The 27,389-nt window shown below is 42.6% G+C and overlaps 1 protein-coding gene across 1 annotated transcript; it reads left to right on the plus strand.

The window, feature by feature from the left end:
• The first annotated feature begins 230 nt into the window (after nt 1-230).
• ABHD5 (abhydrolase domain containing 5, lysophosphatidic acid acyltransferase) lies at nt 231-25,928 on the plus strand. The gene is made up of 7 exons (XM_035129646.2): nt 231-389; nt 12,913-12,998; nt 14,408-14,780; nt 17,927-18,081; nt 21,574-21,685; nt 22,544-22,730; nt 24,393-25,928. Exons 1-7 carry the CDS (start codon nt 256-258, stop codon nt 24,480-24,482), a joined length of 1,137 nt encoding a protein of 378 aa, XP_034985537.1. The 5' UTR covers nt 231-255; the 3' UTR covers nt 24,483-25,928.
• The last annotated feature ends 1,461 nt before the right edge of the window (nt 25,929-27,389 follow it).

Here is a 27,389-nt window from a genome sequence, read left to right on the forward strand (position 1 = left end):
ACCCACCCCCCGCCGCTGCGGAGACCACCACCAGGTTGTGTAACCGGGAGCAAGCGACCCCCTTCCGCAACCCCGTAAGGCAACAGCCGTGAGCTCCCCCGCCCAGAGAGAGAATGCGCAGGCGCGAAGGGAACGTCCTCCACCCCACCCCGCCCCCAACCTGCCGCTCTGGCCGCCGCGCTCTCTATGGCCGGGCGGAGCGGAGGGCGGGGCCGACGCGCTGACGCGACGACGGCCCGTCGGGCGGGTCCCGTGATGGCCGCCGCCGCCGCGGCCGTCGTTCTGTCAGTCGGCGCGCTCCCGGCTGCTGCTGCCCCCGGACCGGCTCCCGGACGCCGCCTCCGCGCCGCCATGGCCGACGACGAGAGCCCGGAGCCGGCCGGCGAAGGGTGAGTGCGGGGAAGGGGAGACCGGTTCGGCGAAACAGGCGGGCGGAGAGACACACACGCAAACGCACATACACACACACACACAAAAATACACGCATGTAAACGCACCTCAGTTTTGTGCTGCGGGGGCACCTGCGTGAGGCACGCGCAGGTGCAAGTGCAGAGGACGCCTTACGTAACCCCCCCCCGCGCGCGCGCTCATGTTAGTCCATGTAAACACCAATCGCATCCTTCAGGACCCAACTTGGGTAGCCCTATATTTTATTGCTGGGAATAAGGGGCGGATTTAAAGGTCCTTTAAAAAAGGGTGTGTGTGAGGGAGTGTTATTTTATTGCTGGGAATAAGGGGCTGATTTAAAGGTGCCCCCCTCTTCTTTTAAAAAACAGGGGTGTTGAAACCCAGCCGTCTTCCCCTGTGGTTCCCTCTCCATAACATTGATTTGGGGATGGAGCTATGGGGGAGAAGATTGATGCTGGCACATAAACAGGCCGGCCAGCAAGATCTGTGCTGTCTCTCAAGCAGCTGGGCGGATTCCCCATAAGGCTTCTCCAGAAATGTGAGTTCTTTACATCTTAGGCATAAAGAGTGTTTCCAGCGCCTTTGACCTCCCATAATACTACTACTACTAATAATAATAATATTATCTATACCCTTCCCATCTGGCTGGGTTTCCCCAGCCACTCTGGGTGGCTTCCAACAGAATATGAAAAACATGATAAAACATCAAACATGAAAAACTTCCCTAAACAGGGCTGCCTTCAGACGTCTCCTAGTGAGGCCTTGGCGTTTGGGGGACCGGTTTGCTAAACCAAGGAATCAAAGCAAGGATTTTGCTGGTGTGAAGTGTATCAAGTGTATCAAGAGAGGGGCTTTGTATAAGCTCCCTTATACCATAATGGGCACAAGTCGTCATGGTTGCACAATTTTAAAAATGATGTCTGGCCCTTTTTTTTGTTGAGCTTCACATTTCGAGGATGTCAAGGGTTAAATATCTTGGTGAGTTCTGGCTTGGGTTCAACCCATATAAAGTGGTTCACGCTGTTGTAAATCATCCCACATAACCCTTTCGTAATAAAATCACTGTGTATGGTTACTCAGATGTGTGTGTATATATATTATTGCAACTGTATTGATACACAATGATAGGTGCTGTCACATCCATACCGTGTTTCCCCGAAAATAAGCCATACCCCGAAAATAAGCCATAGTGATAGGCAGTTTAACCTTGTAGGTTAAACTGCACCATACTTAAGAATAATAATAAAGACATCCCCTGAAAATAAGCCACCATGTGTTTTTTTGAGGAAAAATAAATATAAGACGGTGTCTTATTTTTGGAGAAACACGGTATACTGTGCTGTCTCTAAAGCAGGTTTTTTGCTGTTTCCCTATATGGCTTCTCCAGAAATTATTGCACTTGACAACCTGAAAAAATGCCTCATTTCCATATGTACTCGAGCCCCCACCTTCAGCTGACTTTATCTTTTGAACTTTGTCTGCACCCACTTTTTATCATTTTTGTATATGTATTATCCATTTTGTACTTCTTTGTACAGTACCTGGATCTTCAGCCTGTCTCCTCAAAAAACACCTTTGATAGACATACTGCTTCTGCCCTTCTCAGTCACTGATGTATATTTAGTAGCATCTTACCTAGATATGTTGTTCTCTAGTTTCACATATTTCTCCATCTTCTACATCAATTGTGTCTATTAGCTCCCTCTTTGTCCTTCCACCAGCAGGTGAAGAAGACCTTATTTCAACAGGCTTTGGGGAACTTTTAATGAAAACACAGGTGCCATGCTGTTTTCATTGTAATTATCCATATGTCTTTATAGATCTTTAATATTTATTCTATTTAATTCTATTTAATTGCCTTTTAGTTATATATTTTTAGCTTTTTTATTTTATTTCTTGTCAGGGAAGAAGAGGAGAATAATAATAATAATAATAATAATAATAATAATACTTAGACTGACTGGTAACAGCTCTCCTGCATCTGTTCAGGTCACCTTCTATCAGATACTTTTATGTAGAAATGCCAGGGGGGTGTATTTAGAACTTTCTGTGTGAAAATCATGTGCTTTATCACTGAGCTATTATCCCCACTTCCCCATACCTTCCATCTTTTCAAAATACAGACCAAACTCAATAAATACTCAGTATTACCGGTATGTTTTCTCAAATTCTCTAAGCGTCCTGCCGTGTACCTTCAATTATTCTTATGTATATACAGTATTGCAAAATAGTTTATTCTTTACATTTATTTCCTCTGTTACCTAGCTTATCCCAAGTATAGATTACAATATTTTATTTGTTCTCCTAGCACTTGTAAATGTTGGCCTTTGTATAATTAGGTAACAATGCACATTATGTTTTAAGTACCTGCTGTCCTGGTTATTTCAGTTCCTTGAGTTTGTCCATTCTGTTCTGCCACAAAACAATTCCCACAAATCATTGTTGTTTCCCAAGTGCACACTTGACCTACGCAAACCAAAAATAACAAATTAATGCTTAGTTTTTATATAGCATTTGAGGGGATTCAAGCTGTTTCATGTGCATTGTTTCTGTAATTTGTACAATCCTCCTTCAAGGCAGGCAAGATTTATGTGCTTATTGCAAAAAGGGGCATGGACTTTATTGTAAGTTCATAGCTGGTTTGCGATTTAAACAAGTGGATAGAGAGAAGTTTTTCTTCTCATAGAACTGTAGAGCTGGAAGGGATCCTGACAGTCATTTAGTCCAACTCCCTGCAATACAGGAATCACAACACATCCAATTTGAAGCCATACCAGACCCTGCTTAGCTTTGCAAATGTGCAGTAGTTTCTGTGAAGTGGTAGAGTCCTGTTCAAGTCATAACAAGCTGAATCTGGGAAGACTTTGGATAGATATAAAGAAGCACTTTGCACAGCTCGTACCTAAAATATGAAATTCATTACCAAAATATGTAGTAATGACTATCAATATGGATGGCTTTAAAAGTGATCAGGTGAATTCATGGAGGATTAAGCTGCCAATAGCTATTAACCATTATATCTATATGATGCCAATATATATGTGGTATGCCCCTGGATGTCCATTGCTGGGAAGCCCAAGTGGGGAGGACACTGTTGTGCTCCTCTTATTATTATTTTTTATATAGTCGCTTTGCTACTGTGCCACACCAGTTCAAAAAACTACTTTAGTTTGAACTACCTTGCCCTGTTGGACATGCCCATTAAGACAGTCACGTCTCTTGTTCTGGGAAATGAAATCAGTGAGATATCTGTGTGAGATTTGATGTCGTATGACTGATTTGCATGGCATTAATTTCTATTGCTGTACTTAGTCACTTTCTAACAGGATGAGCCAGTCATGTAACCTCTGCCCCCCATTATGTGTTGCTGCACCAGATAGATCAGTAGTAGTTTCATTATGCCCAGCATTGTGGTGGATCAAGAATAATGCATGTCAAAATTGCATGTAGCATCACAGTGCTATGAGGATTTTAAACTGTACTGTACATGCTCCTCTCAATGGCTCTTTGGGTAAGGGTCAAACAGAAATCTTTAATTTGGCTGCTTCTGCTTTGGAGAAAAAAAGCATTAATGGATGAATTGTGATATTGGTTTCACAATTTTAGACCTGGCATTATATCATGAATCTTAATTGTGCTGTGCAAAAATTACAATGTGGGAAAACCGTGAAGCCAACCAGTGCCTCTAGCCCCATCCTTATTTCAAATATTGCGATATATCAGTACAGTATATTGCGATGTTGAAAACCAGGTACTGTATCACCCAGCCCTGCCTGGTATACACTTGACCTTTTTTTTGGAAGGGCACAGAGCAAATTGGGGGCTCATTTGTGAGTTAGTTGTGATGAATGGACCCTTCTCTGGTGGAGTTTAGGCTTAGTACTGCACCCTATTAGGGTTCCATCTATATTGGAGCAGTCTGGATTATTGTGGCCTGAGGATGTGGACAAGCTGCTTGAAGTGCTGCTTCACTGGAGGAGGAGAAGTTCCATCTGCCTTGAAGGAAGCAGTGGCATGCCCGCTCCTTACGAGGATCTCCCTGTGCCCAGAAGAATTCTTCCCCTTTGGGGCAAGGTGCTTGAGAGCGTGGCAGGCTCCAGCTTCCGGCATTCTTGGAAGAAATTGGGTACTTGGGTAATTAAGTACTTGGGTTCATCCCACTCTGGCTTCAGGCCCAGCCATAATACTGATAAAGCCGCCTTCACCGTAGTTGATGCCATCAGCTGGGAGAGATGTGGTGGTAAGTGACCCTGGTTGTTTTGCTTGAACTTTCAGCAGCTTTTGATACTGTTGACCACAGTATTCTTCTGGAGCATCTCAGGGGAGCAGGCACAGTACTTCAGTGATTCTGTTCCTATCTCCAGGACAGCTTCCAGAAAGTGATTATGGAAGGCCACTATTCCGCACCATGGAAACTGTCCTGTGTTGTTTGTCACAGTGTCATCATGTTCCCCATGCTGGGCGCTGTCCTCAGGAGTTTCGGTGTGATCGACATGTAGATGACACCCAGGTCTGTCTCTCTGTTCCATCTGAATCAGGGGGTTTAGTATACCCTTGACAATAGGAAGCAAATGTAGATCATGGACTAGTATGAGGATTTGAGATATGAGACTGAACAGCTCATTAAAAGGAGGGCTGCAGATTCCACACAGTGCTACGGTATATAGCTTCAGTTGTAGCTTTCATGCCTCTGCAAGTAAAAATACCTAATACCTTGAGGGTTTATTTTATTTTCTTGTTTGCCACTCTAGCAGCTTTGGGATCCAACCCAGGTGGGTCTGTGGCAGTTCACGTAAGCAGCCTGAATGTACTAGTGCAGATGTAAGCAGCAGCTTGTTGGTCTCCTATCATGCTTTTCAGAAGGCAGGCAGCTAGCCATTGGTTTGAATACAACCAAGACCTGAGACAATAAGGAACTCACATGGAAGGATCTTAGCTCAGTGGTATAGCAACTGCTTCACATACAGAAGGTTAGCTGTTTTTGCTGCTGCATCACACTGTTGACCCATGTTAAGCTTGTGGTCTACTAAGACCCCTAGATCCTTTTCACATATTCTACTGGCAAGACAGGTGTCCCCTCATCGTATATTTGTGCAGTTGATTCTTCCTGCCTAAGTGTAGACCCTGTTGAAATTCATTTTGTTAGTTTTGGTGCAGCTCTCAAATCTGTTAAGGTCATCCTGAATCCCAATTCTGTCTTCTGCGGCATTAGCTACCCCTCCCAGTTTGGGGTCATATGCAAATTGGATGAGCATCCCCTCAAATCCTTCAGGCAGGTCATTTATAAAGATGTTGAACAGCAACAGACCCACCCAGAACAGAACTCTCCGGTACTCCACTTGTCATTTTTTCCAGGATGATGAGGAACTGTTTGTAAGCACTCTTTGAGTTCAGCCAGTCAACCAGCTACAAATCCACCTAACAGTTAACCTCATCCAGACCACATTTTGCCATCTTCTCTGCAAACAGATCATGGGGGACTTTTGTCAGAAGCCTTACTGAAATCAAGATACACTACGTCCGCAGCACATTATTAGAATTGGTCCTAATATCATGGAGGCTGAGAAAACTAGAGAAACCCTTAAACGGCCTACCTTATTTACAATCTAATGTTGGTTTTTGGCAAGTCAAGGGCCAATGTAATTCTCCAGTTGTGTGCTTAGAAAACTCCGGGTGGACAAATTCTCTTCTATAATAATTTTTTTCCTTTGATTACTTGAGTGCCATCTTTTCTCAATACAAAGTTCAAGAAGCAATAATTATACAAGGAAAGAGCTGTTTTTACCTCTGACCTAATGTAGCAACGTTCTGCAATTATCTGCCAAGGGCTCTTGGAACAGCTGGCGTACAGAACACTTCCCAGAAATATTGTGCAGTAGCTCCCTCCCCTTTCCCTTGGTATTCCTCTCCAGGATAGGAACTATAACCCACTACTTTGTTTTAAAGATAAACTCGCAGAAGCGGATTAAATGTACCCACCGTGAGGAACGAAGCCCCATCTGAGATATCTTTGGAATGAACTACCTGCCAGGAGCAGCTCGATAAACAATGGTTGCGGCAAACGTGGTGTTTTTAATCTGCAGCAGTATATATGACTCTGATAGTTTAACTGCTCATAGTGCAAGCGACTCAGATTATCCCATGTCATTTCAAAGTAATCTTAATCCAGCACCAGGAGCTATCTCTACCCTGTGTACCATGGTACCTTCTTCCTTTCCATGGACCTGTTGTTGCTGTTGGGTCTTGAGATCCATTTCCACTTGCAAGCTCTCTTGCTAGCATCCAATCAGGGATTTAATTGGATGCTCACTCTTTGGCTGTGTTCCCTAGCCAAAGGAAAATGACGTATACTTATTAATTTGAATAAACTTGTGCCTCAGTAATATTTATTGCATGGATTAATTGTGTTCCACTGTGTTCCATTTGGATCTTCCGAGCAGTTACTCAGATCTGATATAAAATTGGAGCTTCAAATGCTCTCTTCAGTTTTTGGTAGCTTCCTAAATAATTTTAGCAACTTCGCCCACTGCCTCAGCTCTACTCTCTCTCCCTCTCTCTCTCTCTCTCTCAGTGTGTTCTACTGTTCTATTTATTTAGTTTTATTTTTAAATGGCATTCTTACACCTGACTCTACAATATGAGGTATGTGGTTTTGTGCTGACATTACTTGCAACGTAGCCCTTTAATTACTAGATTATGCCTCAGGTTATTTTTTGCACAGTGTCATTGTGTGATGACATAAGGGTGTTATGTGGTGGTTACTGTTTTCCTGGAGTGTGCTCATATACCATCACGGGATGCAGTAGTAGAATGATGCCAGATTCATCATCCCTCTGTGAAGAGCCTTATGAACTGGTTCATAACACTGAATGCCCAGGAGACATTTGGCTATATCACTGTGCTTTTTTAATTATGAAACCTGACTTTCCATATATTATGTCCCTTACTCCTCTCGTGTCCTCATGGGCAGGAGATGACCTCTCTTCTGCCCCGCCCTGCCTTTCTCCTTTATATAATCCAGAAAGCAAACTGAATGGAAATGCTCTTTAAAATAACGCTGTGCTGTATTCAAAAGGTTTCGTGTTTCTCCATGTCAGTCAGCTGTAAAATTCTGTCATCGAACTAGAATTTAAACTGTGCTGCCTCCACAGTGCCGCATTTTATACCAGTGCCAGTTTCAACTTCGTTCCTGTGCAAACACTAAAGACCACTGTGGCCATATCTTCAATTCACTGTCTCTCGAAATCGCTATCTCCACTCACAGTAAAGCTTGGCTAGCAAAGCATGCTGGATTCTGTCACTTCCTTTCTGCGATAAGACAATCACTGAGCCCTGTGTGGAAATCTGGGAATAGGAGCAGTGGTTGTTTAAGGTTGCAAAATGAAGTGTTGTGGTTTAAACTGGATTAACTTTGTAGAAAATGTTTTCCTTGTGCAAATAAACCAGGCTTGTATGAAGGTCAGGATACTGACATGGTTTCAATAGTAGAACGTGCTGACATTCCTTAACTACTTTTATTTTTATTTTGTATTTCTCACATATGTTTGTAGTGTGCCACCCGGCAACTAAATTATTTAAGCGAAAAAGCATTCAAGACATTAGGAACTTAGGTTCATGCAGAGGCCCAGCGAAATGTTTCCCTTGACTAACAGACCACCATGCCATATCAGAAACTTCTTTTGAAGCACCCTCATTTTAAAAGACAACTTACTATGCAACACCAGAGCTACACATGAGGGGAAGAAGGAATCTGAAGCTCATGGAAACTGGCTCACGGAGCTAGTTTCACAGTTCTTTAGATCCTGTCCGTGATCTTCACCACTTTATCAATACATCAAATGTCCTTAAGCATCAAGTTGAAGAAGCCGCAGTCAATAAAGCTTGGGCTTGCATTTATTCAAAATAATATTTTTCTATCTAAATTTTCTCTTGCAGCCTATTGATTGGCTTCAGATTTGCGGACAGGTTTGTCTTGGTCAGGGTATCCTGGCAAAGTGGCATGGCCCAGCTAATTTGCAAATTCAACCCCAACAAAGCTCACATAAGAAACCGTTTTCCTCAAAGCAGTGGGCAAGCTGCTGTTTTGGAGAGGTAAATGCTGAATTTTCCAGCTTTGAGAATAGATGTGACACAGCCCTTAGATTTTGCAGATGATCATCCGCTGTGGTCTGCTTCTACACTTGTAAGTTAAGATCCTCTCCATGTGCCCCTACCTTCAGAGGTGAAGTGGGTGCTGCTGGAGCAGAGGACCTTTCCTGTGGTTGTCTGAATTGTGGGACTTAACTCGCTAGACGCATTTGCCTGGTTTGCCATCTTTATCACCTTTTAGGCAGTATCGGGGGCGGGGTGCTGCAGGGTCTTCTCGCTGTAGGAAAGAAGGTTAGTTATTTGGAGTTGCAGTGGGGGTTTACTATCCTCAAGAAGACAAAAGAGAGAGAATTCCTTAGTAAGTATTTGGCACTTCCTTCTCTGTAATAAAGAGCCTCTTTCTTAAATATATGAATGTAGTTTCTCTAGATGGGTTGCATAAAACTCTGTTTTTATGTATGCTCTGCTCATTTTCAGGAGAGAAATGTTCTTATTAATGGGAGGAGTGACAAGTCTGCATCTACTTGCTGAATCCCAGGCATACTATGCTAATTGTAGTGCTGATGAATCTGTAGGGTGGGTTGTTGGAGGATCCAAATTTAGGGCGGGGAGGATTAAAAATGGATTAGTGAAATTTATGGAGGATGAAACTGTCAGTGGCTACTAGTCATTATGGCTATATTTCTTCCAGTATCAGCAGCAGAATGCCTCTGAATACCAACTTCTGGGGATCTTGTACGGCACAGTGTTCAAAATTAGCCAGGCGCCAGGTGCATTGCCCTGACATGAGCTATATAGTGCAGCTACCTCCAGGGTTTGTTCCTGTGCTTTTAAAAAACTGGATGCTTTTAAATTATTATTATTATTATTCCCTGCCCATCTATTTTTAGTTTATTTTTAGAACTCATTCTATTTTAGATATGTGGCCCCATTTCAAAACGAAGTAGCTCAAGGCAAAATAATTATAATAAAAACTTGGGTTCAGAATGTCACGCCTAGTACTCTGTGCATCCACTGAGCAGTTTTCAGTCCTCTTCTCTGGAAACAACCCCTGCATCCCCCGAAGCCTCTCCGGAAGGTCGGGGAACTCTCCAGAGTCACAGCCCATGAAACATAAGGGGCTCCCTGCAGATCTGGAAAATTATCAAGTGTTTTGCCTGCACATCTAGATCTCCTGGTTCCCAGCCATCCTCTGTTGTAGATATGCTACAATATGGCATCATGAGTAGTCTGTGAAATAATTTGTAGTACTAAAATTTTGCCCGAATTGGCATTTTGATGATGGTTGAAGGGCTGACTGATACTATGCACAGGAAAAGGGTGATTTTTAACATCCAGGTACAAGAAAGAATTGAGTGGCTTGCATGTACATTTTGAGGGCAGGAAGTACGCATTTATGACTGTGAGCAATGGACTTTGATTTCTCTGTTCCAGCACAGTTGATTCATTGTACCACCTCTATTCAGGCAATATCTGCGAAGTTTATGTGTCACTTGCCTATATGACAGACAATCTTAAGGATATTAAAACAAAATAAAAGAATGTCTTCCAGTAGCACCTTAGAGACCAACTAAGTTTGTCATTGGTATGAGGTTTCGTGTGCATGGACACTTCTTCAGATATTAGTACACATGTTTACAAATATGAGTTGATAGGTTTGAGAGTTTGCTGTTGACATGTAATGATCCTTATCCTTTGCTCTCAGCAACCAGTATTCAGTGATATGCTGGCTCTGAACCCAGACATTCCATTGAGCTGCTGTGACTAATAGTATACCCCCCTTCTCCATGAATTCCATGAATTTGTCTTAATCCCCTTTTAACGCCATCACCAGTGGCAGTCTGGTGACACCTTGCCCCACAACTTCTAATGACCATTCCCAATGGCTTCCTATAGATCAAGAGTTTCCCAAACTTGGGTCTCCAGCTCTTTTTGGACTACGATCCCCATCACCCCTGAACACTGGTCCTGGTAGCTAGGGATGGTGGGAGTTGTAGTCCAAAAACAGCAGAAGTCCCAAGTTTGGGAAACCCTGATAGAGATATTGGTGGCAGGATAGTGCCCTAGAGCACACCAAAAGTGCCCCCCTTTTCCGGCCACTTCCTGCACGGTCATGCATCAGTCGGATGCATGTCAATTGGGCATTGCCTGTACTTTAAAATTGCAAACCACTTTGGGTACCTTGGCACATAAAGGCAGTGTGTTAATGCAATACATAAATAATGCAGGTGTTTGCAATATCTGTGGATTATGCAGATCTAAAAGCAGTCAGGCATCTGGGGGAAAATTGTCTGATGCTTCCACGCATGCAAGATACTCTGAAAAGTATGTTTGTACATCTTTTAAAAATCAGATCTTAAAATTTTAGAGGCTTGGCTATTTTGCTGTTCCGGTAACATGCAACATGCGCACATTTAACTTGTGTGCATTCTGTTTTACATGCTTGGCAAAAAAAAAAACCCCAAACAAACCTTTTTTAAGAGGGCAGGCGTCTGGGGGAAAAGAATTTGGCAGTCCTGCCCACCACTGAACCCAGTGTGTTTTTACTAGATGTGGTTTTGGCTATACGCACCTATCCTTGGAACGTAAACCCTGTGTAAGTTTAGAGTTTAGGCTTTCCATAGATACATTGTGCTTTTTAGAGCTCTAGCCTCCGTTACCTAGAATGAACCTATGTCAAACTTATTTTCCTTTGCATGCGCACGTTTAAATGAAGGCACTGGGAGGAAGGATTGAGAAATAAGTTGTTTGTGTAAAAGTTGCATTAAGGTCAAGGCCTTTGGTAGCAGAAGGGAGTTTTGGTGTTTGTTTTTTTTCAAAGGTCCCAGTGCATGGTCTGAAGGTATGTGATAGATAACAGCAGGCTTGCTGCTGTTAAGTGGGTCTGATTTTGGTCAGTGCCTGCCTGGACATGAAACTGCCTGGCCAGTCCGCGTACCCTGCCTTGAGTCTTGTGACAAGAGAGAGGCCAGATATAAATGTAAAAATTATTGTCATTTATGTTATGCATGGTGGTTTTTTAAAAAATAAAAAAGCCTATGCTTGTATGCATATGTATAGAGACAAGCATCTCTCTATATATATAAATGTTCCCACTGCGTGCGCAGAGGTCACAGCCTTGCTCCGTAACCGCAGAACCAAATTGCATCAAATTAGGACAAAGCGTACCTTGCCCATCAGGGAGGGATCTGGCATAATTTCCCCCCCAAAAAACCACACCTTTCACACCTAAAATAATGATTAAACACAAAAAGTGGCGCCCAAATTAGACATCACCAGCAGAAGGTCTGAAGACTCCAGCAGCATCAAATAAGAAAGACAGATCGCACGCTGCTGCCTCCAAAGCCGCGGCACCAGATGACATCACAAAATTCCACAGCAACCAACTGAAAACAGGCCTTTTGCAGCAACAAGGCCCAGTATTGCCCAGCAGACTGAATAGGCCGCAGCAGACTAGGCCGCTTTCCAGACTAGGCCAAGGGGATGTAGGGGCCTGCCTGTTCATTCACAGGGATGAAGTGGGGGATGGGGGGAGGAGGGACAGAACATATATATATATATATATATATATATATATATATATATATATATATATATATATATATATATGAAAAATGGGGGGATTCTGAAGGTGAGGGAAGTCTGAAGTGGGACTCTGAAGCTCCATTTAACAAACTGAGCCACCGCAACGATTGGCAGGGCCAACTAGTATTGTATAAAATTTGGTGTGTGGGTGTGTGTAGCTCCACACACACATAGCTAGTCAGTTGCATAACTAATGGCTATAGACTTTCCTCGGACGAGTGCCATAAAACTTTAGTGTAAGCTCATAATTCAAGCTAATAATGCACGCACACAAATAAATAAGACAAAGTGCTTCTTCCTACCCCGTGCTATATCATTGATTTGTGAGGTACCAGATGTTACTAAATGTTATGATCTGCAGTACTTGAGGTTTGTGTAACTAGAACTGGGTGTGACTGCCACCGGCTTTTGACGGCAAGGTGTATAAGCAGTGTTCAACATTATTGGCCACTTCCAGCCAAGGAAGGATAGTGCCTGACATCTCCACTATCTGGAGGTACATGCCTGGGACCTGGACTGTTTAGCATCAACCACAGTCAGTCCATCATTTGAAAAATAAAACTTTAGAGACATTCTGTTTTGGCGACTGTAATCTTGGCTTATAGGAGCCATTTGGCACCCAGCGTATATATCTGAGTTTCCAGCACTGTATATAAGGTATTTTATATATTGCTGAGTGGATTGGTGATGGCCACCAAATGCAAGTCCAAACAAGTTTCTAATTCTCTCCTTCAGTGATTAGCCAATAACTCTTAATCCCTTGCACACAGCCTTCTTACAGTTAGTAGTGTATAAGTGTTTAATACAGTTGTTTCATTCTCATTACTCTAGGTCAGGATGGCTGTCCAGTTGGCTGCCTGCTTGGTGTCCTACATCACTGGTACATCTTAAGGATGCTGAAGAGAAAATATTGAAATGTAAGCACTTTGTGGTAAGAAACCTCAGGAATTACTACCCGTGAGCACCATGGAAAGAATGTGGGGTTTTCATCAGGCATATGTCTTGTTCAAAGAACAGTTGTCGATATCTTCTGCTAGGGAGTGCAGGTTTTGTGAAATTTTCATTAGGCTGATTTTTCCCCCTCCCTGTAAAAGAGAATGAGTGGGACCAAAGTTGTGCTAGTTACACATCCAGACAGGCAGTTCTTGCGAGATCTGCTCGAGATAAATGCCATCAGTGAATAAATATTTGAGGATGTAGGGTGGACTACAGTATGAGTTCTGCCTTTGAACTTTTTTTCTTTTGGTGTGATTGGTCCTGAGACACTTGCACTTTTTGACCATTGCCCTACCTTCTTTTTCTTTTTTTTAGCTTTTCCTAAAATTTATTCATTTGTGCAAGTATAGTACTATACAAATCCAATATGATATTATTATTATTATTATTATTATTATTATTATTATTATTATTACTGAATTTATATACTGCCCTATTCCCAGGGGTCTCAGGGTGGTTCACAGAATAAAAACAAGATATAAAACCACAAAATAAAAACAGCAACCCAATACCCCCCCAAAAAAACACGTTTTAAAAGGGTACAGTATAGGATATCAATCGGATCAACCAAAGGCCTGGTTATAAAGGAACGTTTTTGCCTGGTGCCTAAAGGTGTATAATGAAGGCGCCAGGCAAACTTCCCTGGGAAGAGCATTCCACAGACAGGGAGCCACTGCAGAGAAGGCCCATTCTTGTGTTGCCACCCTCCGGACCTCTGGAGGAGGAGGCACACGAAGGAGTGCCTCAGAAGATGATCACAGGGTCTGGGTAGGTTCATATGGAAAGAGGAGGCCCTTGAGATACCACGCCCTTCTTTAACAGCAATTTTTAAAAAATGGCTCTGTGACGCTGATATCCTTCCGGATCTATCTGTCTTTAGTTCTTTAGCATTTGAGAATGTAGAGCAGGCATCCCCAAACTTCGGCCCTCCAGATGTTTTGGACTACAATTCCCATCGTCCCCGACCACTGGTCCTGTTAGCTAGGGATCATGGGAGCTGTAGGCCAAAACATCTGGAGGGCCGCAGTTTGGCGGTGCCTGATGTAGAGCATAAGGGATGGGTGTGTGGCTTATACAGATTCTTGCCTTTATGAGGTCTTGTAAGTTGTGCAAAGGCCACACAGTCCTCAAAAGGGGGAGAAATGTGAGCCTCATAACATAACTCTGCCACCTTTATGGCAGGAACTAATCCCTGCCATTCTGGTTTTGTTATAAATGCTATGATGGAAGTAGGAGTATCTGCCTGTGGACATGCTCTAAGAAACTGGCCCTTGTTTTTATAGGGCTGTTTAGGTATCGTTTAATAAGATTTGCATTTCTCTTTCTTAAGGTATCACAAGTACATACAGTAAACAGTATGTCTTCATATCCAATGGAAACAAAATATGGACGCTAACGTTCTCCCACAGCCTCTCACAGAAAACTCCCCTCGTCCTCCTCCATGGGTTCGGAGGAGGTGTTGGACTTTGGGCGCTGAACTTTGAAGACCTTTGTGAAAACAGGACTGTGTATGCATTTGATCTCTTGGGATTTGGACGCAGCAGTAGACCGCAGTTTGACACAGATGCAGAAGTAGCAGAAAACCAGTTTGTAGAATCTATTGAAGAATGGAGGCGGAAAATGGGGTTGGACAGAATGATTTTACTTGGGCACAACCTGGGAGGATTCCTGGCAGCTGCTTACTCACTGAAGTACCCATCAAGGTATCTGAAAATAATAGACAAGCGGAAGTTCTTCCTGCATTTCATTTGAAATTCAGTTATAGGTTTGACAGCATAATACTGTCAAACCTGTATGAGGCAATCTGGTTAGAAAACATTCCCTAATGAGGTTGAGATAGAGCATTGTTGAAAAACTAGTTTCATAACTTTAAACTTAAAATGCAAACTGTATTTAACTTGCATCATATGTTTTCCTCTGATTGCACTTGCATGCAATGTAGGGTGTTTTCTATTTTCGAATTTCTCAATGCACCTTTGCTTTTGTGCCTAGGGTGTAGTTAATAGCATACTCATTTCTGTGTTAGCTACTTGGATTATGAGCTGGGCTGAGCACAACTACAGAACAGAACCTAAAGGAGGATTTTTGATTTGGTTTGGTTTGGTTTCGTATTTTGTGTTCTCATTTTGTGTTTTTATGTTGCATACCACCCTGTGATCGTCAGACGAAGGGTGGAATAATAATAATAATAATAATAATAATAATAATAATAATAATAATAATAATAATAATAGCAGGGCTGGCTGGTAGTCCTTCAGATGTTGTTGGACTTGAGCTCCCATCAGCCCCAGCCAGCATGACCAATGGTCAGGGGTGATGGGAATCAAGAGTCCAACAGTCTCTGGATGGTTACAGGTTAGCACTAAAGGAATGGGGGGGGGAGAGAGATGGGTTTGTGATGGCAAAGGTAAGAAGCTATGGGCTAACGCTGCAGTGTCTGAACAGAACTGAAACCCTGTCCAAGGCTGCCAAGTACTTCAAACTGGTCACATACGAGTTAGCAAAACAATTCCATCTTTCTTTGTAAATGCCTAGTCTTCAATGAAGACTTCATAGTATTGTTGCTTATTTATTTGCATGTGTTTCCTAGCAGGATGGTCTCAGTCATAGGAGCCAATTCCTAGGGGCTGAAGTCCCTTTAGCCCCCCAAATAAAATATTTGAGGGGGCCAGCCTCCCCCCAAAAAAGTTGATGGGCATTGCCATTGAGATGGTGTACATGTGCCGTGTCTTGTGGTCAGTTATGCAGGGCAGGGCTTACCTGCGCCTTCCCCCATTATTTTATTCAAGTTGACGCCCCTGGGACTCTCAGTAGAATTTTTTGGGGTGCTGTAAAATGCACATAACTGTATCTGGTGGTAACATGAATGTCTGCTCATGCTTTTAAGTAGATCATATCTCGTTTTCCTTGGAGGCATCCGCTTTCATTTTTAGCCAATGGCTATGATAAATGGTCAATTGGTTCTCGTCATAGGAACTTAGAAGCTGCCGTGTACTGAATGAGATAATTGGCCCATATAGTTCGGTATTGCCTGCACTGACTGGCAACAGTTTCTCCAGGGTTTCTAAGTGGAGTCTTTCCCAGCCCAACCTGGAGATAATCGGCATTGAACTTGGGATTTTTGTTTGCAAAGCATGTGTTGTATTACAGAGCTACAGAAGCAATTGCTGGATTAACCCACTACATTATAATGTGTAAATTATTGGAGCTGAATAAGTAGGCCGTTTTGGGAAATTAAAATACAACATGATGATTTGCTTTCGCCATCTCTGGAATGTCATATTCTAAGGAAATGGATGTGTTCAACTGGGCAGATACCAATATCTCTCAAGAACTAGAATGCTGACGAACCGAAAGGATTGGAGTATAAAGGACAAATATTTGCAGAATGAGTTTAGCTTTACATTTAAAGGAAGTAAATACCATTCCTTATGCTGCAGAACAAGTATGTTGAAGAGAATTTTTCTATGTAAAGAAGGAAGGCTGACCTTTTCCTTAAATGCCACAGAATGCAAATCTTAAGGCAATTCCCAATGAACTATCTGGAAACTAGTTGGGGTATATTTCTGGCAGGCTTTTAAGAAATGAAATACAGGTGCATGAAGTATGATTTGATAGTTGTGCATCTGTAATGAAAATGTGATGTTCAGGCTTATCAGCTATGAGTACCTTTCATACCAGGTGGCTGTAATAGTATTCAGGAAAAAAAGTTTCTTACCAGTACAGTAATGGTATAGATTAGTGCTCGAATCAAACATGCCAAGAATAGTTACAGGTGATCCACCAACTTTTTAAAGAATAGCGTACTTCTATTTAAACCAATTTGCAGCCCATTCCTAGCCTTTTTTCTTGGACGTAAGCTCCACAAATTTAATGCAAAATTACTAAGCTGTCTAGATGAATGCTGTTACTCATCTTTATTTTTATTTTTTTTAAGAAAAAGCTAGAAAGGCAGGCAGGCAAGAATGCTTTAGTGGACGACCGTGCAAATGCTTGTTGCTTTTCTAATTCTGTACAAGTTTGGCAGAGGAAGAGAACACTAATGGAACGTAAAAGACTAACACATCAAAGGACCCTATGAACATGGTGACTTTTCTTGCACAAATATCAGTTTTGTATCATGTGATAAAAACAGCTAGTTGGAGATGCACCCCTTTTCACTCTGAAGAAAAAGTGAGCCTTGCTTGTCCCTTAGTGAATACATATCTTAGTTCTTCATGCAGTTTTATCGTTTTTAGCCAATTCCAGATCATATATGGCCGGACAATTACAAATGTTATTCTAGAGTATGCAAGTGGTGAGAGAGTGCTTATATGGAGATCTGTTTAGTCCTTAGCTTTTAATGACATATAGCGATTGGCTAGTGTATCTCAAGAATATTCTGATGTGACATTTTAGTAGTTCAGCAAGGCTGCCATCTTACACACACGTACTTCCAAGAAAATCCCTTGCACATAATTATTCCGTGTCACATAGAAACATAGCTAACTATCTCTAACCACAAGTTAAAGCACAGATTTGCACAGACTGTAGGAAATACTTTGGGTTGCATAATACTACCAGTGGCTATGCAGTAAGTGTCCTTCAAATTTTGACCACCCATAATCTCCTCTTGTTTCTTGAAATTGGGGCATTTATTCTATAGGCAGGGTGATACTTAAAAGGAGTTGAGGCAGTAGCAGGTGGCAGAGCTTTGTTCTGTCTTAAGAGCAGGAGCAACCTAAAATTATTTCATCTGAAAGCTAAGGTGGGGTAGAAATACACTTGGTGATGCTGGCTCTAAAATAGCACAAGTACTATTTATATATGCGTTCCTATTGACAAAACGTCCTAACTTTTATACCTACAGAGCAAAACATCTCATATTAGTGGAGCCGTGGGGTTTCCCAGAGAGGCCTGCCAGTGCCGAACACGAGAGGCCCATTCCAATCTGGATCAAAGCACTTGGAGCAGTTTTGAGCCCGTTTAATCCATTGGCTGGTCTCAGAATAGCGGGACCCTTTGGTGAGTGCTAGCTAACGGTTTGTGCTGATGCCATCGCCTCCTTAACAAAGGGATTACCATCTGCCATCAGTTCTGAAAATGTAATAGCTTAGACTTTAGGGCAGCTTTCAGTCCCCATCTGCCACACACCAGCAGTCTAGTCTTCCCCCCTTCCCCATTTTTACAAGGTTGCTTTAGGTGTCTGTTGTAAAGGATTGTGGTAGCAATAGCTGCCTAAGTCAGGGGTCAGCAAACCTTTTCAGCAGGGGGCCAATCCACTGTCCCTCAGACCTTGTGGGGGGTCGGACTATATTTTGGGGGGGAAATGAATGAATTCCTATGCCCCACAAATAACCCAGAGATGCATTTTAAATAAAAGCGACACATTCTACTCGTGTAAAAACACGCTGATTCCCGGACCGTCCACGGGCCAGATTTAGAATGCGATTGGGCCAGATCCAGCCCCTGGACCTTAGTTTGCCTACCCATGGCCTAAGTAGTACTATTTTTCTCTTTCCTCTTCCGTTCACTCGTCTTCAAACTTTTCTGGGTACAATAGCACAAACAAATGTTTTTAATGGACGGAATAGGGGAAGAAGGAGAAGATCATCATCCAGGCCTGCAAGCCATTGTGCAAACAAAACAAAACAAAACAAAACAAAGAAGCGTGCAATATACAGTACATTGTTTTGTACTATATTTAAACTTACCCGCCCTCCCATACTCCACAAGCATATGAGCTTGTAAAAGCATGATGGAACATGCTACGAAAGCCTTCTTATTTAATGAAAAATGTATATTCCTGGCTTTCATATAATACTTGTACATTCCTCTGTTGAGCTGACAGCTGGTATACTGGTTTCTAAGAAACAGGTAGCCATTTTTGTACCTCTTGCCAACAAAGGTTTTTCAGATATTTGAACATAATCTCATGGTTTCAGATCTTGTGTGAAATAGATGGCACTTGTGTGGATTCCAAGTGCTGAGCAATACTTATTTTGTCAATGGCAAATAGATTCTTAGTCAAGCCTTTATAAGTTACGGAGAGAACTTCCTTCTATCTGCCCTTAAGGAGAATCAGTTGATGATCAAGTGGCTATCAATGATCAGTGATTTCTTGCACTGTATTTTAACTGTTATATACAAGCAACTCACCATTGCTCGGCAATCCTAAGAAACAAATATAGTCAGTGCAATTTTGAAAGATTCTGTCCACCTTTTAGGGTCAAAGTGGTGTCCAATTGTATCCAAGCATAGATGAAAACTTGCTTCATGCTCTCAGGAACCATCATGCAGAATTTGGTTTCTGTATCTTAAAAGGTGTGCAAGCATAGAATCATATACAAGCAACTTTGCAAAACATGGTAAATTTCTCAAAGTTTGTTTATTCCATTTATATTCCACCCTTCTTCTCAAAGGAGCCCAAGTTGGCAAACACATCAATAATAAAATATTTTTTGTAAAAAAGCATTGTGCAAACAGTTAAAACATTCTAAGGAGAGTTACTATTTAAATACATTATAAAAACAGTTTACTGTACAGTTCGGAAGGGACATTGTATCATAGAATTGTAGCGTTGGAAGGGACCACAAGGATATCTAGTCAATTATTTATTCCTTCCTTCCCCAGCCACTCTGGGTTGCTCCCAACAGAATATTAAAAACATGTTAAAACATCAAATATTAAAAAGTTGCTGTCAGGGGAGTGTGTTGCGGCTACTCTCGAGTAAAGACGCTCCAGTCTGCTCTGTCTTTCAGAGTTTTATTGTGCATATTATTTACAGTGCAGAGATATCAGAAAACATGACTGCCTAGTCCGATTCAGAACCCGGCAATGGCTGCTTCCGGCTCTTTGGCCAGCATAAAAGCCTGGGTGGGCACCCCAAAACGCCGCCCCCTAGTCCTGCGTGTGGGCGCGAGCCTCAATTCGGGCGCCGGAAGGGGCTGCATTCTTTCTCCCGTCCTTTGGCTGGGGCGTTGCAGAGGCTCCGACACCTCTCTGCGCTGTCCTTCCTCCTCTGGCCAGCCTAGGCTCTGACGCGTCTGAGAGCCCTCTCTCCACCCCGCTCCATTCCTCATTCCCTCCTCCTGACCCGCTGCTCGTGCTGTCACTGGGCGAAGTGCTGGTCAGGATGACTGGGGGAGGGTCCCTGTAAGGAGTCCCCCTGACACTTCTCTAAACAAGGCTGCCTTCGGATGTCTTCTAAAAGTCTGATAGTTGTTTATTTCCTTGACATCTGATGGGCGGGTGCCACTACTGAGAAGACCCTCTGCCTGGTTCCCTGTTGTCTCACTTCTCACAGTGCGGGAACTGCCAGAAGGCCCTCGGAGGTGGACCTCAGTGTCCAGGCAGAACGATGGGGGGGGTGAAGACACTCCTTTAGGTATACTGGGCCAAGGGCGTTTGGGGCTTTAAAGGTCAGCATCAACACTTTGAATTGTGCTTGGAAACGTCCAGACCCTGCAATGCCAGCATTTTTGGCCCAATGTGGTGCTGGAACCCACAGCCATAAGATTAAGAGTCTCATGCTCTACCAACTGTGCTATCCCAGTTGGGTGAATTGGAGTGTTTTCAAATTCCTTCTGAAAGTCAGTGATCAGAGGGGCAGATGCTCCTCACCAGGGAAGGCATTCCACATACGCAGAACTGTCAAATGAAAAGGCCCTGTAAACACCAACTGGGCAGCCCCCAATGGCAGCACCAGCACCAAGGCCCCACCGGCTGCTCATAGGGTATGGGATGGTTTTTATACAAGAACTAATACCTTGAACTTGGGCCCAGTAGCTTACTGGTAGGCAATGCAGTGTTTTTAGGACACATGGTCCCAACAGGCTGCCCCACTCACCATCCAAGCAGTCACATTCTGCACTAGCTGTAGCTTTTGGACAGTCTCCAAGGGCAGCCCCACATAACAGTGCATTGCAGCAGTCCAGATGGCAGGTCAGAGAATCGACAGCCAAAGCCTGGCTGTCCCCACTCCCAAGAACAGCCGTAGCTGGTACATCGGCCTAAGCTGAGCACAAGCACTCCTTCTCTAACCGCTTCTGCTTTGCAGCTTACTCAAGTGCTGTAATGATGTATTTATTCCATCATATGAGGAGGAGACTGCCACCTGCACTGATGCTCAGTGTGTGCAGAACTGTATTTCCTCTGCAGATACTACCATTCTGCCTAATTGCTCTGGCCTGTGCTGCTCTCACCAGAGTAAAGCGGAAATGGGGATCAGGATCAGCCGTGTTTAATTCTCCTTAAGATGACAAAACTGTTGCGAGCTGCATTCTCATTGCTGTTGAAGGCTGCGGGTAATTGGGGACGGGGGCACACACTGGAGGCCGGCAGCCTCCCATTTGTCTTCTAGCTGCTTGGGGGGGTGGGGGACAGATCACTCCAGATAGAGAGAGAGAGAGACAGAGATCTTCATTCTTGATGATCCACAGTTGCTGATCATTTTTAAAGCACCACCCTGCATCTACGTGCCAGGTTCTAATTCTTTTTCGCCTTGATTCATGACAGGATTGAGCCTTGTACAGCGCATTAGGCCCGACTTCAAGAGAAAGTACTCGTCCATGTTTGATGATGACACGGTCACTGAATATATCTACCACTGCAATGTGCAATCACCAAGGTAGGCATATGTTAGCAAGTCCTAGATGCTTACAGCAGTAGCAGCACATGGGGCGGTGCAAGTGGCGTAGCATAGGTTGCCAGCTAGGATAACCTTGGCCGTGATATCCTTGCCCAGCCAGGATGCATAAGAGGCATTCTTACGGGCTTCCCTACACGTGCAAAACTCTCTTGCCCTAGCAGGCAGGCAAAGTCTACTACCTGGAAAGCTTAGAATGCCCTGTTAGAAGATGGCAGGGAAAGTTAAGTGGGACTGAAGTACAACTTTTTCTTCTACATCACTTAATATAATAAATGGGGCATTCTGTTGTGATTTTTAGTAAACTGTAAAATAAATTGCCTTTTCGCCATTAATTAATCCATCTGATGGGTTACAAAATCCGCTCAGCAAACTTTTGGGATGAGAGGTCTTGAGGTTGCTTTGCCAGCCCTCTGGAGCCGTTTTGATTGAACATTTCCACTTTCCATGGTTTTACGATTTTAGCACCCCATCCCGAGGAAGCTGCTTCTTATCCCTGGAGATAGAGAGATGGGGTACTCCCAACTAAGCATCAATATGTCTCTCTTTTTGCTGTGCAATACTTGCAAGGCTCCTGCATTATTGCTGTGCTTATTAAAGCATTAATCAGCTGCTGCTTTGTTTGTAATTTCCGGAAATGCGTTTTTGTATAGATGTCTGGGCTAATGTGAAGCTTCAAACCTTGATGTGTATTCTCCCTTTAAATATACTTCACGTATTACAAAACTCAGAGAAGGCTTTAAAAAAAAAGAACTGTGGTGTTAGGTAGTAGCAGATTGATATAGGCCAGGTACTCTGTGCCAGAAAATTCAGCTTCTTTTTTCATTGATATCTTTTAAGTGGTGAAACGGCTTTCAAAAACATGACGGTTCCATATGGATGGGCGAAAAGACCAATGCTGCAGCGGATTGCCCACATGCACCAAGACATTCCTATCACTGTGATTTATGGAGCACGATCATGTATAGATGGCAATTCGGGGACCACCATCCAGTCTCTGCGACCAAATTCATATGTGAAAACGATAGTAAGTGGGACATTCTAGACTCCGCGTTTGCTATTAGGAATTTGCCTGCTCTTCTCGTCTTTCAATGACAGCTTTAGGATTGTAAGATCACAGCATAAAATTAAAACCCGAAATCAAAAATGAAATTGCCTTTTACAACGCTTTGCTAGCACTACCGTAAGACTTCCCTACCTTTCATGCATAAATGCAAAATGTAATACATGCCCACATAGATTGATTCAGAACTTCATTTTCCCTGCTGCAGATAATCTGTGGTTACAGTAATGCTGGCTAAATTCCCTTTGCTGAACAGATAAGGGTGAAGAGGATTTCTGCCCTTGACCTGTTCCTTTTACACTTGCAAATTTTTCGGGTTTGGGAAGAGCCATTTCTGCAAGTTAGCATAGATGCACCTTGCCATGGCCAGTGGCAAACATTAAAAATGTGAATTTCAGCAAAATGCTGCTTCAAGAATATTATTCTATCCAGCTTCAGCATGATTGCCAAAGGAAAAAACCCAATAAATTTAAAACTAATTTCTCCTCTCTCCCCCCTCCATCTATTTTTTTGCATAGTATGTGTAAGAAACACCCCTGAAGAGTAATACGTCTTTTGCATTTCCTTTTTTAAAGTGTTTTTTGCCTTCGTCAAATTACTTACAGCTTCAGTTGCTGTTTGGAGCAAACTAGTTTAAGCACTCATGATTGTGGGGTGCAGGGGCAGGGAAATCATAAACAAGAATACCATCATCTTGTTTCTAAAATTTATTTAAATAAAGTTTGTTTATTTAAAAGTGTCTCCTATGTACTGCATTTTGCACATAAATAGAGAGAATAGAGCCTTTCCCTGCAGGATCACAATCTAAAGAAAAAGGCGAGTCAAAGAGAAAAGAGAAAATCAGGGTGGAAGGAAGGAATTAAGCATTTTGCGTTTTAGTATTCCTGTCACAAATTCCTCCTACATCCTGTTTGGTTTTGTCGACTTCATCACCTAGAGACAGAATTCAAGTTGAAATTACAATTACATGCATGTGCAGTGCCTTTGTTCCTTATCATTATGCTGGTGCAAATTTTCAGCAGTGTGTTGGTATCCCAAACTGGAAAAGGGGCATGATAATGGCTTGCTTACCTCGGAACCTTAAAAAGTTATGGTTCTACAGAGCCACCTGTGTCAAAGCGAGCATGAACTTGATAATAGTTGGATGTTTTACAGTAGGACTGCAAGTAAAGGCAGTAACCCTTAGCTTAATTTTTTGCCCATGCTATTGCAAAAGTGTGGATTTTGGGAGAGGATATATTTTCGTAAGCGATAGCCAATGAAGCTGTTCTAAGAGTAAAGTCACTGATAGACGTAAGTAGCTTAAATCAATTTACTTCAGTGCGTCCGTTCTGAGTACAGTCGTACCTCGGAAGTCGAACGGAATCCGTTCCAGAAGTCCGTTCGACTTCCAAAATGTTCGGAAGCCAAAGTGCAGAAGCCACGGAAGCCCCGTTGGCCGTTCAGGTTCCAAAGAACGTTCGCAAATCGGAACGTCTGAGTTCCAGGGTGTTCGGGATCCAAGGTACGACTGCATGACTTAGTTGACATCACCTATAATTTAATCACTTCATGGGTTGTGTAAAGCTCTCTTTCTTGTAAGAGTACCTTAAATAGATTTTTTTTCTCCCTTTCCCTCTTCCATAGGCTATCCTTGGTGCTGGTCATTATGTGTATGCTGATCAACCTGAAGACTTCAACCAGAAAATAAAAGAGATCTGCAATTCTGTGGACTGACGGCATTCTCTGCTTTGCAAAAGCCAGACACAATTGCAATTAAAAGCAATACTTTGCAGTATATTATAAAAGATAAGGAATACAGAGGTTTAGCAAGCAAACACAGATTTTGCTTGCACCACCTCTTTGAAAATGTTTGCACAATTTAAACCATGCAGTGCCTTTTGCTGGGATGGGGAGAGAAAACTTTGTACATTTTAGTTGGATGCTGTTCTTTATATGTTTAGATAAGGTGTTTGTCTCTATATACATATGTTAAACACGTTTTAAAACTGGATTTTAAAATTTTGTTTTGAAGAATGTAGAGCATTTAAAATGGTGTTCTACACATACAGTGAGCGTTTCAACATTCTTAATAATACAGTGGTACCTCGGTTTGCGAACACAATCCGTTCCGTGGAGGCGTTCACTTGCCGAGGCATTCGTTCGCCGAATGCACGCTTCTGCGCACGCGTGCACTGCGCAGATCACTTCTGCGCATCCGGGTCCGCGGTGTTAGTAAACAGAGGTTTTCGTAAATGGAGGTAAGCGTAAACCGAGGTTCCACTGAAATATACATAGCAAAATTGCAGTTTGGCTACTTCAGCGTTCAGAACCCATTTGTTGTAGCTTCTCAGTTTTTCGTTGTGATAGGAAGGCTTTGTCTAGGATATCTCCACATTTTATTGTACCTTATGAAGTGGACTTTGCCAAAATAATTAACAACGATGCACACCCAGGAAAAGAACAAACGTAGGAAAAGTTAGGGAAAGACTCAAATAGTTATATTGGAACCTTTGTTCGCTGCAGTAACTGCTGTTCTTGGGTCTTTGGTTTCCTAGGGGAGCTGCATTTTTGTGAGATGCTAATATTGCTAATGCTTATGCTTTTAAAGAGACAGTGTAGAATCCAGTGGATCTGAAGACTAATTGCCTTCACGCAACCTGTTCATTTGGTGATAAGATTATTGCAGGATCTACTTCGGAACCGATTCTCATGTTTGTACAACCTGGGATAAAATTCCATGTTTAATTACTCCTTGGATAAAATGGTCTCAAAGTGTGAATATGCATTTTCTTAAGAACTATTGGAATTTTGAGACAGTCTGACTGGAAAATGCCTAACAGTCAAAACCCAGGTATCCTGTAAGAAGGCGGCGTTTTAGATCAAATAATACAGATGAATCAAGAAACCTAATCTTACCTCAAAATGTTTTTATTAAAATACTTGATTTTATGCAGTGTTTTTAATAAGAGCTTATTTAGGCTCTGGTTCTTTACAGAACTGTATGTTTTTAGGTACTTGGTTAATAATAAGATAAGCTGGGTTTTTTTGGTCAACTTTACAGCAATGGAATGCTTGTAAACCAAGCTCTCTTCACAATAACTTATTGGTTAGCTTTTGAATGTTGGAATAACTACTGAATCTTCAATCTTTCTTACATAAAGTTTTTGAACCAGCCTGAAATGATGCTTGAAAATCAGTTATTTTGCGATCCCTTAAAGATATAATCTTGGGTTGTATTAGAGTAATGGACCATGTTCCCTGGCCAAGAGATAACTTACTTCCCTGTTGTTATGATAGACTCAGTCACCGTAACTCCTTGATCGCAGTGTGAAATTGATGCTGAGTATTGTCACCATTGAACAGTCCAGTTTACTTAAATCAGTAATGCAGAGCCTTGCTTTTATTTTAAGTGCATTTCTCAAGTTAAGGAGTTGCATAGTTAACGGAGAACTCTTGACGACTCTGTGGCGATCAGCAGTTGTACATTTACAGATGCTTCCCTAAATGCTGGCTAACCCAAAAATAGGTAGTGTGTTTTTGAACAAATATCATTTATTATGTTACACAAGGCACAATGTTTGACACTCCACATGACGGGTTATATCTACTTGTGTTTCTCCACTGATGGAAGGCTCTTTGATTCAGCAGAGGCTTCCTTGTTTGGATAGGAGGAGGTTTGTTGGGGCCCCCTGAAAAAAATTACTGTACCCTCTCTTGCAAAAAACAACAACAACAACACAGACACCATGGACACCTCTGTCCCCTTTAGCAATAGCTAAACAGCAGGTACAATATCCTAGTGCTGTAATGGAAGCCATTGTGTCCATGGGAATTACTGTTTTGAACAAGGCAGGTTGTCTGTCCTTCCTGGGAATGGGATCTAGGGAACCAGGGTTCAAATTATTTTTTTGCATACCACCCTCCATCTGTAGAGCTCAGGGAAGTTCACAACATAAAATGGCAATATAAAACCCACAAAATATATAATAAAATCAAGAACAGCAACAAACTGTTCCCCCCCCCCCCGGGCAACGCATTTAAAAGGGCATCGGGTATCAATCAGCCCAAGGCCTGGTTGAAGAGGAACGTTTTTGCCTGGCGCCTAAAAATATATAATGGAGGCACCAGCTAAACCTCCCTGGGGAGAGCATTCCACAGATGGAGAGCTGCTACAGACAATCCCAACACTTGGCTGTTAGGTGAGACTGACTGGCCCATGTCACAATGAGGTTGTGAGGATAATATTAAAGAAAAGTAGGAGAGCCAGTGCTATTTTCTTTCTAGAAGAATAGGTGCCAGAACAAACAACGTTCTCTTATAACGTCAATGGTTCCCACCTGAGAGGTGCTGGAACTGAATTCCAGTGAGATGTGGCTGAAAGGAATCCCTGAGAAACAGCCATGTACGAAATCTTGAGTTCTGTGGAGGAAAGGTGGGATAGAAATGCTGTAAGCAAACAAAATTAGGATTGCTATCTGCTTATGGGCTGCATTTTATAGTCGTTGTGACAATTGGCAGTGAATTCCACTCCCACCGTCCGTAGTAGCGTCTTTCGGGGATGTTGGTGAGGGTGTAGCAGGGTAGTTGGGTAGTTGGAGCCATGATTAGAACTTCCCTTGGAAACTGACCCTCTGCTTTGGT

This window comes from Zootoca vivipara, chromosome 12 (assembly GCF_963506605.1).
Source record: "Zootoca vivipara chromosome 12, rZooViv1.1, whole genome shotgun sequence".
Taxonomy (NCBI): Eukaryota; Metazoa; Chordata; class Lepidosauria; order Squamata; family Lacertidae; genus Zootoca; species Zootoca vivipara.